The sequence below is a fragment of the Triticum dicoccoides genome, chromosome 6A, assembly GCF_002162155.2.
Source record: "Triticum dicoccoides isolate Atlit2015 ecotype Zavitan chromosome 6A, WEW_v2.0, whole genome shotgun sequence".
NCBI classification, from domain to species: Eukaryota; Viridiplantae; Streptophyta; class Magnoliopsida; order Poales; family Poaceae; genus Triticum; species Triticum dicoccoides.
In genome coordinates this window covers 37,327,509-37,339,002 of record NC_041390.1, presented here as the reverse complement: position 1 = coordinate 37,339,002, position 11,494 = coordinate 37,327,509, and the positions used below count along the sequence as shown (strand labels likewise).

At 44.5% G+C, this 11,494-nt stretch overlaps 2 protein-coding genes across 5 annotated transcripts; both read right to left on the bottom strand.

Annotated features, from left to right (window-relative positions):
- Positions 1-394: 394 nt before the first annotated feature.
- LOC119314433 lies at positions 395-3,716 on the bottom strand. Of its 2 annotated transcripts, XR_005152315.1 has the most exons (3): positions 2,535-3,716; positions 1,626-1,726; positions 395-622 (listed from the first exon to the last, which is right to left on the bottom strand). XR_005152315.1 is itself a non-coding variant. In XM_037589147.1 (2 exons), exons 1-2 carry the CDS (start codon positions 3,679-3,681, stop codon positions 591-593), a joined length of 1,179 nt encoding a protein of 392 aa, XP_037445044.1. In that variant the 5' UTR covers positions 3,682-3,716; the 3' UTR covers positions 395-590. The 2 variants fall into 2 exon arrangements, 1 of the variants encoding a protein (XP_037445044.1); XM_037589147.1 differs by lacking the exon at positions 1,626-1,726.
- Positions 3,717-5,420: 1,704 nt separating this feature from the next.
- On the bottom strand, positions 5,421-10,224 carry LOC119314432. 3 transcript variants are annotated; one of them, XR_005152314.1, is made up of 4 exons: positions 8,926-10,215; positions 7,543-7,617; positions 6,163-6,293; positions 5,421-5,962 (listed from the first exon to the last, which is right to left on the bottom strand). XR_005152314.1 is itself a non-coding variant. In XM_037589145.1 (3 exons), the coding sequence occupies exon 1, from the start codon at positions 10,071-10,073 to the stop codon at positions 9,459-9,461; it is 615 nt and encodes a 204-aa protein (XP_037445042.1). In that variant the 5' UTR covers positions 10,074-10,224; the 3' UTR covers positions 6,045-6,293; positions 7,543-7,617; positions 8,926-9,458. The 3 variants fall into 3 exon arrangements, 2 of the variants coding, with proteins under 2 accessions (XP_037445042.1, XP_037445043.1); XM_037589145.1 differs by lacking the exon at positions 5,421-5,962 and having other exon boundaries at positions 6,045-6,293; positions 8,926-10,224; XM_037589146.1 differs by lacking the exon at positions 5,421-5,962 and having other exon boundaries at positions 6,045-6,293; positions 7,543-7,611; positions 8,926-10,224.
- Positions 10,225-11,494: the final 1,270 nt, after the last annotated feature.

Below are 11,494 nucleotides of genomic sequence, written 5' to 3'. Positions count from 1 at the left end.
ACAGCCAGCCTCTCACCGCTGCAAGCCTCCCGCGACGCATCGCCCAAGGCCAACCCGTCGCGCACACGAGCCTCCGCGCCGCAACCAGCCTCCCGCCGCGCGCCACCGGGGGCCACTGTGTTGCCCAGGGTTACCTCGCAAGCACGTGAGCCCCCACGCCGGCTAGACCCCATCCCACACGGCGCGGCAGCCAGCCTCTCGCCGCTGCAAGCCTCCCGCGACACATCGCCCAAGGCCAACCCGTCGCGCACACGAGCCTCCACGCCGCCATGGCCCGCCTTGCAACGTCCATGGCAGTCGCCTCCCAAGGCCAACCCGTCGCGCACACAGCAGATGCAAGCAGGATCGTTCAAAGACGAGATTGCCAAACATGCTTGCTTTGAAAGCAGTAAACTAAAGGAACGACAGGTTGAGTACTAATGAATTGGAGCAGGTCAATGTTCCGTTCAATCTTCAACTAGCAGAGCACGGAAGTTGTCAAATTATAAGCAATTAATTCCTACAAATGGACTTCACAGCTGACCGGTGCATGCTACATAGAGAGCCAATCTGCGTCAAACATACAAAACAGTAGAGCCTACAGCCAAAACTCATTTCTTCATTTCAGTCACCAGAATGTAACCTGCGTGGCAAGCAATATCATCAGTCAAGCAATTTTGCACCATTCTTCCAGGAAAAGCCATTGCAGTTACTCTCATAATTTTGTATGATTCAAAACAGTAAACATTAGCTCCGCCATTGTGGAAATTGTGTCAAAAAAGCTTCAAAGGCAAATGATTCAGCATTATTAGACAAAACCAACACTTGAAACAGAGAATAACAGTAGGAAATTTGCAGTGTAGTGGCACACCTTCAACTTGTAATATTAGAAGTATTTGGTTATATTGGTCTCAGTACAGGCTAAAAGAAGAGTGGGCACATGAGGGGCTCAATGGAGTAAGAAAGCAGAAGCATCTGGTTTCTAGCTCGCAGGCAGAATTGCATAGACAGGACAACACGCAAGTTACACTTTGACTTGATACTCTTAACCACATAGAAAAGTTTCACGTCAATGTAGCAATCAGTAAAAGTTAAAAAAACGAAGCATAGTAAAGTGTAAGTAGTACATTTGCTACTACTTATCATAATAACATTCTCATCTCTGAGAAGGCAAAAGCATATACATAATCAGGGGATGGGGAAGGGTCCTAGTTTATCAGTCTTGCAGGGGCTAGAGGGGGAAGAACCCGACACTACCAGAAGGAAACGGGGGAGTACTTACGAGGACTTGAACTGAAAGCAAGGCAGATGGATGGGAGTGGAAGGCGACTGAAAGAGCACATCCAGTAGAGAGGGGTTAAATGTAAGTAAATAAAACTGAAGGTAGATGGGTGGGTTGAGGCGAGAGGAAGAGAACGGAGAACTGCTGAGGAAGGATGAGGAGACAGGGCATCGAGAAAAGATTCAAGATGCAGCTCAGAGCATAGGAGGTGACCAGGTGGCCAACATATTAGCTCAGCAAACAGTTGTAGGGTCCTATCTTGCAATATGGTACTTGAAATGGCAGTAAAAAGGAAATCGTTACATTTATTTGAAGGAACAGTTCGCATTCCTCAAGTCAACATACATGCAGAAGATGGGATTACCTGCTCTGCCAGTACATCAGAACAGAGTATTTAAACAGGCAATCGCCTTATTTATTGTGCATTAACATCAGATGCATCATTTCTACCACCAATGCCTGTTACTGCAAGCATAAGAAGTTAAACAACCAAAATGTCATTCCAACAAAAAGCCAAACAGATATGAGGAGGCATCAAGGAGATATTTAGGTAAACTCATAGCTGTAGCTTGAAAAACAAGCATAGTTTTGATACAGCATTAGGAGAAGTGATGTGTCTATTCAGATTTAGATTATCCACGGACAAATTAAGCCTAAAAAATTAAATAAACTAACTTATCCCAGTACAAATGGATTTGTCACCCGCAACATTCTCCTAAAGTGTTCAGACTTAACACTGAACAATTATTTGAATTTTTCATTATTGATATAAGATCATTGCAGGATTAGCAGACATAATAATATTGAATGAAAAATATAGAACTAAGTTTGAATCTTCCAAATCTACCTATTGAGCTGCCTATTTGACATTTCAGTTGGTTCAAGCTAGTTTTTCATATTGTCTTCAACTTCCAATAGACTGGAACAACATAGTTCACTGATAATAATAATATGATACCATTATATTAGAAAAACATCGCCACATATATTTTCAATGCATCATCTATGACAGCCCATCACCTTGGTATGGAAGCCAAACTGGTGACACAAGAAACATTAGCTATAATAACTATAGGTAAAATATGTGAATCCATATATAACCATCACATAAAAAGCACCCACATGAGCATCATGAAGCAGCAAAACAAACAAATGATATAACACTACCTAAAATTGTTGGCTTAACACCAAATGATGTGAACATAATTTCATCAGCCAATTATCGACACATAACTTGGTTTTTTTCTAACCTTAGTGTAGGGCATGGTATTACCTGCAGTGTAGACACTTTCGAATGGAAAATAGCGAGACATGGTGGTAGTGTTGGAAAGCTTCTTGAACTTCAGTGAGTCAAGATGGATCATGAAGAGGCCGATAACTGTCCGCAACAACAACACACTATTGTCTTGAGCAAACCCGACCATCTCTATGCCCCCTTTCTCCTCTGGTTCCAGGGAAAGCAGCTTGTCCAGCTGAATAGTTCTTGCAAGCACCCATGAAGCAACACCATCACAACCAGTTATCCTCTTCCATAACTGGGCGGCGCAGCAGTCTGAGTGCGATATGAAGAGGAAACCTAGCACACCACCCTCTGCCCGTATAAGCTTGAAGCCATTCCGCTCTCGCTTGCCCCACATATCCACCGGCACTCGTATCACGGCTAGCCTCTGCTTCTCCAGATCAAACTCGAGAATTCCATTCAATTTCCCAGTAAGCGGCCAGTAGAGGGAATCTCCAGCCAGCGCGGCGTCCTCGGCACAAACGATGGCGGAAAACTGGGATCCATGAGCCTGGTAGGGCATGGGCGTCGAGATGAGACTTCCCCATAAGCCGGTCTTTGACGAGTAAACACAGGCGAGCGCTCGTCTAGGTTGTGCGCCGTTGCCGTCTGTCACCGCCAGGACCACCTGGAAATGCGGGGCGTCTCCGGCAGCGCGACACACCGCCCCGCCGACCCCAATCTCCGCCGCACGTTCCGCAACCGCCGGGGGGATGGCCACCCGGTGCCGGTCTCCGGTGACGGGGTCCCACACAAGGACCTCGAGAATCCCCGGAAGGAAGACGAGTAGGAGGCCGTGGCGGCATCCGAGGGAGACGAAGTAGCCGCCGTCGTTGCGCTGAAAGGGGAAGGGCCCGAGAGGGACACGGTCGGGGGCGTCCAGAGTGGGCTGGAAGGAGAGGCGATCGAATCGGTTGAAGAAGCCGAGGAGGGGAGGGTTGCGGCGGTGGCGGAGGCGGAAGCGGCGCCGGAATCGGGGGTCGCAGACGAGGCCGCGCCAGCGCTTGCAGACGGCCGATGCGCGCGGGAGGGCGGAGGGCTGCGGGGGGAGGCGGAGCAGGATCTCGGAGAGCAGGTCGTCGTCCTCCAGCGGGGACGCCGCCGGCGAGCGGCGGCAGTGGCGGCGGCGGGGGCTGCTCATCTCGCCCTACTCACCGGTGCGGGAGGAAAAAAAAATTCTCTCCTTGTGGAAGATGGTGCGGGTGTGGTGTGGACTGTGGACTCGAATCAGAACGTGGTGAGAACCAAAACCCAAACTGGGCTGCAGAGTGCAGACTGAAGCCCACATCAGTGGATATAGATAGATAAAGGAAGAAAGTTTTTTTGCAGACACCACAGAAAAAAAAACTCTTGATTCATTAATTAAAATGACTGTTTCTAAAAAACAGACTACATTCAGGAACTCAAGCCTATTTTTTGTGACCCACTTTTACAATGATTTGGTTGCAGTCGATGACGATCAAAGTGGTTTTTTTTTAATTTATTTCCAACAAGAGTAGATTTCCCCATCTAAATTGTATTCATTTGCCTATAAGGCTTTGCAGCCTATCGCAATATAGGTTCAAGTGAACCATAGGTACACCAGTCACGGGGAAGAATAGGTAAAGCAAAAAAGCGCACACACTGACAACACACCTAGCATGGGAGAATAAAAAGGGAAAACACAACAAAGAGCAACACCATTGTAACGAACGGCATCGGCCAACCAAGACCAAAACCACGGCACTGCACCGTCGAATCAATTGAAAGTCTTCACGCATCCAAGACTGCACAACGCCACGACACCACCGATGTCACGAGGGACATCCGAAGGGTCACGCGAGACCGAGACGACGCCACGACACCTATGTGCCACCGATGTAGTCAAAGGGCATCGCCAAGCAGACCAAACTACAACATTGCACTGTTGGCGCAATCAAAAGGCGACATGTATCCGAGACTGCACAACATCGCGACACTACCTGTGTCGGGGGTTCATCCGAAAGGGCACACAAGGCCGAGATGATGCCACGGTACCTGTGTACCACCGACGTAGTCGAAGGGCATCGCCAAGCAGACCAAACGACGACATTGCACTGTCAATGCAATCGAAAGGCGTCGTACATCTGAGACTGCACAACGTCGCGACACCACCTATTTCAGGGGTACATCCGAAAGGGCACACGAGGCCGAGACAATGCCACGGTACATGTGTGTCACCGACATAGTCGCAGGGCACTGCCTAGCAAAGACACACCAAGAAGCACTCGAGCACGAACACCACCGAAGAAGAGCACAAAAACCACCGTCGACCCCAAACCAGCCGCACCACCACCGACATCAGCCACACTACCACCGACATCAACTGCATTGATTTGTTACATGAAAACATCCAATGATATACAACAGTAATAACAAGGTTATTTGATAATGGCATGTTAAAAAATGGGCAGTGATATTTTACCAATTGATAATCCCCTCACAAAGAAAAGAGGTACTGATGATAATCGTTTGTGTTCACCCAGAGTCGCCACCGGTGAACAATTGATAATTCCTTCTTTTTTGTTGTCCCTACCACTAACCTAATCGTTTGTGCCTGCGCTCTGATTGAAAATAAGGTAACCGGTGTTAATCCGCTTCTGAATGTTACAAAACATGTTTTGCATAAACACATCACTTAGCAAAAATTTGCTAATCACAATAACCAGATTATTCATCTTCTTTCCTCTTCGCCAGGAATAAGTGAGACCTTTTTCCTTCTTCAGAAATGTTGGGACTCATCAACTCACAAAATGCACGGCCATCAAGGAAGCAAGAACCTACTACTATTTAACTGAACCAAGTCAATCTTATCATGCCCATACATAAGACAACAGAGTTCTAAAACTAGGATATCATAGTCTGCTTCTATCAGTTCTAAACTTATTCCATCAAACCACTGATGCAAAACCTTCTGTAGGCAGTTTAATACAGGAGCATCTTTCCAATTCCACACTCAATTGGATTCAACATCCAATGTCAGGACGAAGCCTATAAATTCTGAGTTCAGAACCAGATGGAAATTCAAGAAAAACACACGAAAATGGGTCATCACGGAATATGTTTTGCAAAATCACACCGCTAATGCAAAAGGCTTGCTAATCTCAACACGCAACGGCAGATCCAAGCTAACATTGCCCTCTCATTGGTTTAACTATCCTTGTTCCTGATCGCAAGAACCGAAACTATTCATCTTTTTTTTCCCTTTTGCCAGTAATAATAAGTGAGACCTTTTAATTTCTTCAAAACTAACTCACAATATTTCAAATGTTAGCCAACTCATCAAATCGTACATCTCATCTCAAAGGAAAGAAGAAGAAGAAGCATGCCAGTAGCAAAATGGCATTGCCGCCATCCTGGTTGAGTCGCCAGTTGTGAGATAACAAATAGCACCACACAGCCAGCTGCAGTTCACATTCACTAGACAGAATTAGATAACAAAATAAACAAAAAGACACAGAAAACTGGAACATACTTGCTTGCAAATTAAGCGAACCGAGAGGGACAAGTACTAATTAATGGAAGCAAATTAATGTTCCTTCATGCCAGCCGAGAATGTCTACATAAGTTAGATAATAGATAAATCCAAGCGATTAGTTCCTACAAGTTCATTTAACAGCTGACCAATGCATGCTACATAGAGGCTCAATCTCCGCAGTCGACCTTTAGAATGGGAGAAACTACAGCCAACAACTCGTTTCTACATCTCAGCCACCAGAATGTAACTGTAGATTCCTGCAGAGCATGCAATATCATATCAGTCGAACAAACTTGGTACTATTCAATCAGGAGTTATTCTCATAATTTTTCTATGACTCAACAGAAAACATTCTGGAAATTGTGTCAAAAGCTCCAAAGTTATACCATCTCTGCATTATTAGACAGATACAACCAACATTTGAAAGAGAGAACGATAATAGGTAATTTGTAGTGTAGTAATGCACCTTCAACTTCTAATATTAGCAGTCTTTGGCTACATCTGGTCTGCGTAAAGACTAAAAGATAAGTGGGCTTATGAGGGGCTCATTAAGTAGGATAGCAGAAATGTCTGGTTTCTAGTTCGGTTTCTAGTTCATAAGCATGCTTTTAGAAATGTACGAGCTAGCTAGTCGATAACAAATCGAAATTCATCAAATTCTTGCAGTACAAGCCTCAAACAAGGGGCCATGCATCATCTTACTAACTAAGACTTCGGTCCAAAATGACTGTTAATTTTTTACTCTCCAGTCTCTACGGCATCAAGTAGTACTTCCACCACTAACATGCCAGTAAAAGTAAAAAAAAGATATTGGTGATAAGAGCAGTTTTTATGGTGAATCTAATCATGTCAGTTTGATCACTTGTTTCATATGAAGTTTTAAACATCAATGGTGGCAACTGATGAAGAAATTACAGTCCACAAAAAACATAGCTACTGATAGTTTGGACCAACCAAATTAATATTAGTGGCTAATGGCCAATTACCTATATATAAGAATTTGTCAGACAACACATGAAATGCGGAGAAAATGTTTAAATAAACAGCCTAAAACAAGAATAATCGTCGATAAATGCAAGCAACAAAATAAATCATACTCCCTCCGCTTCTAAATGCAGACACGAGCATATCGCACAAATAGGGAATTGGGAAGGATCCTAACTCCTAATTCACCAGCCACCGGAGAAGATAGAGGGAGAAGAACCCACAGTACCAGAAGGAACTGGGTGAGTACTAAGGAGTAGGTAAACTGAAAGCAAGGCAGACGGATGGGAGAGGAGGGCAATTGAAATAACACATCCAGTATAAGGGGAGGCAGAGGGGGTACAACATCAGCAAACAAAAGAGAAGGACGGCATGTGGAAGTAAATGGGAAGCTGCTCAGGAAGGGATAAGAAGTAAAGCCTGGAAAAAGAATACAGGTGCAGCATAAAGCATGACAAGAGTCCTCTCTTGTAGTACAAACTATTTCAGATATCTTAGCATACATGCAGAAGCTAAGCTTACCTGCTCAAAGAGACAACCATCTTTATGTGTTTTGCAAAAGATCAGGTGCACCATGTCCACCACCGATGCCTGTTTCTGCAAGCATACGTCAAACAACCTATGACATTCCAACGAAAGGCCAAATAGGTACAAGGAGGCATCAAGGAGATATTCAGATGAACTCACAGCTTTAGTTGGAACAAAAAGTCAGTTTGATACAACATTAGAAACAGATAAACAAAACCACATCTATTATTGAATTTAAAGAATATCCAAAAACAGTATATACTGATCAATATTGTAAAATTGAAGAACATGCACGCTTAGACTATTATGCTATTAGCTGGTCAGAAGAGACAAGTTAACCAGAATTATTAAGCTCATTCCGTGCCATAATCGGAAAAAACAATAATGATACTAAAAAATCTAGCAAAAAAGTTATCATGATATTTTAGAGTATCTTTAAATAAATTTTGCCTGAAAAATGTACAAAAGAACGCATTAGTTTCCATGAACAAAAGAAATGGACTTGCACCACAACAGACTCTCCTAATAGTGATAAAGTGACAAATTTTTATGAATTTGAAACGAACTCGTTAGTATTGAGTTAAGATTATTAGCATGATTAGCAGATATAAGTTTTAACCAACTGAAATGTCAAATAGGCAGCTCAAGGTACATTTGTAAGCTTAAAGGTAGTTCTATTTCTTCCATTAGGTATTGACGTTACAGTTGGTTCAAACTAGTTTTTCGTGTTGTTTTCAACTTCCATCTGTTAAGTGTCTTGGCTTGGGATAAACTACACTGAAGCTATGCACTAAAAATACCCTCATAAAATTATTGCATATGTCAATAGGCAGGCAATAGCAAATTTAGTTTCATTATCACACAAAGAATCTGCCAATATTGGTGTTCATTGTTTTCTTGTATGGATACTCATATAATGAACTGAGAAGGACAGTTTGCTGGCTCTGACTTGAACCATATAGTTCAGTGATAATAATTATATGATAAAAAAGGACAGACCCAGTGCTAGAAGCTCCCACACCGGGTGGGGTCTAGTGATGGATTATACAAGGCATTGCTACATAATTTTTTGACAAATCAGATAACAACAAATAGCCCATCGCCCAGGTGACACTAACTACCAGTAGCACATGTGAACCCAGCTCATAACCATCACATAAAACACCACCACATAAGCACCGGGACAGAGACATTACAGAAAGAAAATTGCTATATGTTGAAGAGGTCATCAAGCAGCAAAAGAAATAAGTGATACGACACTACTTAAAATTGTTAGCTTAACATGAAAGGATGTGAATAAGATCCCATCTCAATTATCAAAAAATAACTTGGTTTTGTAAATAAAGAAGTGTGGAGGCATGCTAGTGATGCTATTACCTGCAATGTAGACACTTTCGAATGGATGAAGGTGACAAAATTTGTTGTACCCAGAAAGTTTCTTGTACTGCAATGACTGAAGCTGAACTGTGAAGAGGCCGAAAACGGTGGGCAGAACCAGCAAATTATTGTCCTCGGCAAATCGTATTATCCCTATATGCTTCTCTAAATTCAGGGAAAGAAGTTTATTCAGATCAATGGTTCTTTTCAGTTCCCATGAGCCAACACCATCAGAATCCATCTTCCTCTTCCATAATTGAGCTTGGGCAGTGAGGTCTTTCACGATGAGGAAACCCAGCCCACCACCGTCTTCCTGCACGACTGTTACACGGCCTAGAAAAACATCCACCGCCCCTGGCATCCGTATCACAGCAAGCTTCTGCTTCTCTAAATCAAACTCAATGATTTGCTTCTCCGCACTAAATGGAGAGTGGCTTTATGAACTCCCTTTAAGTAACCAGTAAAGGGAACGCCCAACCAGCACAGCAGGCACTGTATCAACTGCGATGGGAAGGACGTTGGGAACCTCGGACTCAATCGGTGTCGAGGTGACATTGCCCCACAGGCCGGTCTCCGACGAGTAAACGCAGGCGAACACTCGCCTTTGTTTTTTTGTCGTCGTCGCCTGCCGCTACCAAGACCACCTGGAAGTGCTGGACGTCTGGCCCAGCACGAAGCACCGCCCCGTTGACGGTCGAGCCCTCCGGATCGAACCCCGGGGGGCAGGCTAGGCGGTGCTGGTGGCCGGTGACGGGGTCCCACACAAGGTAAAGGCGCCTCAGGTCGAAGACTAGCACGAGGCCATGGCGGCATCCGATGCACCGGAAGGGGATCGGGTCGCTGTCGCCGGGCTGCAAGGAGAAGCGCCCGGGCGGGACACGATTGGGCGCCTCCAGAGCAGGTATGAAGGAGCGGCCGAGAGAATTTTCAAAGAAACCGAGGAGGGGAAGATTGCGGCGGTGGTGGATGCGGAAACGGCGGCAGAAGCCGGGGTCGGAGGCGAGGCTGCGCCAGCGCGTGCAGACGGCGGAGGCGCGGGGGAGGGAGGACGGCTGCGGGGGGAGGCGGAGGAGGATCTCGGAGAGCAGGTCGTCGTTCTCCAGTGGACCCGCCGCCGGCGACGGCGGCGGGCGGTGGCGGCTGGTCATCTCGCTCGCCCTAGTCGCTGGTGCGGAACTTTTTTTTTCTTTTCGGGGAAATGGTGCGGCTGTGGACTTGAATCGCAACGTAGTCAAGTGGAGAGCCCAAAGATGGCTGGAGGCTGGATACTGAAGCCCACATCGGTGCTAACTAAATGAAGGGATTTAGGCCCGGTTCTTTTCACACAGGATTCTGCGAAATCAAGATTTTAAAAAATTCTCCCAGAATCTGCTTCTCTCAGAATCTGTTGCCGAGTTCTTTTCTAGGATTGTAGGTTGAGATTCTGGAAAGAGTTGTGTGTTGAAATGTCTGTAGTACCCTTAGACAGAAAATGTTTGATGAATTTATTAACACTTTGTTGTTTCTAACAGTATCTAGTCGAATATGAGTATGAAAGTGATTTATGAATGTCATAAAAAGTGCTAAATATTACATTTAGAATGGATTTAAATATTTGTTCATTAGAAAAGTGGATGAACTAAAAAAATGGATAATCTCAAGGTACGAGACTAGCAGCAATCGCCTCGCGTATTGCGTTCATGGTACCATCATCTTCTTGTGGTAGAGCATTGGCACCTGTAAACGGCAATGGAGGTTGCACATATGCATCATTGTCGAACTTGTCAAAATGCTCATCACGTAACTTGCTATCACGAATCCAATTATGGAGACACATGCATGCAGTGACAATCATTTTTTGGGTCTCCGGTTTGTACCGAGGTATGCCTCCAACTCTAAGAATTCGCCATTTCATCTTGAGAACACCAAATGTTCTTTCGATGACATTTCGCAAAGAAGAATGTCGATGGTTGAATGTCTCATATCTCCCAACTAGTGGGTGTTGTTGGAAATCTGGTACATGGTACCGTTGCCCTTTGTATGAAGATAGATATCTAATCCTGTTTGGATATCTGGAGTCGACAAGATAATATTTATCTACAGGACGACATCAACAAAAGAAATTAGAATTTTACAACATACCATCCTGTATATAACAATATGGATACATGCGAGATGTTACCTGTGGGGGGTTGTGGAAAGTGATCATAACGAACTATGGCATCGCTCCATACACGTGTGTCATGAACAGATCCGGGCCATCCGGGAACAACAAACGTGAACCTCATATCAAAATCACACACTTCCATAACATTTTCACTTGTGTAACCTTTCCTATTCATGTGTTGGGGCTCCAACTCCTTAGGCACAATCACCTTAATGTGTGTTCCATCAATGGCTCCAATAGCATGTTGAAAATGAGGACAAAACTTTGTTTTTCTAAGTATTGGGTGTGGTTCAGAGAAAGTTGGATCAATTGGTCTTATGTAATCACCGGCCATGCGGTCTACACACTCCAAAACCTCGTGGAATTTTTTATTAATGACAGAACGACTATGTGCAAACTGATGTGCGACATTATCAGTTGTCT

What these genes read in the sequence shown, in the direction of transcription:
- LOC119314433 (XM_037589147.1), bottom strand. Translation starts at nt 3,681, where the DNA reads ATGAGCAGCCCCCGCCGCCGCCACTGCCGCCGCTCGCCGGCGGCGTCC. An exon ending in CGAAAGTGTCTACACTGCAG is followed by an intron (nt 623 to 2,534) that starts GTAATACCATGC and finishes CTTGCCACGCAG; the next exon opens with GTTACATTCTGGTGACTGAA.
- LOC119314432 (XM_037589145.1), bottom strand. Translation starts at nt 10,073, where the DNA reads ATGACCAGCCGCCACCGCCCGCCGCCGTCGCCGGCGGCGGGTCCACTG.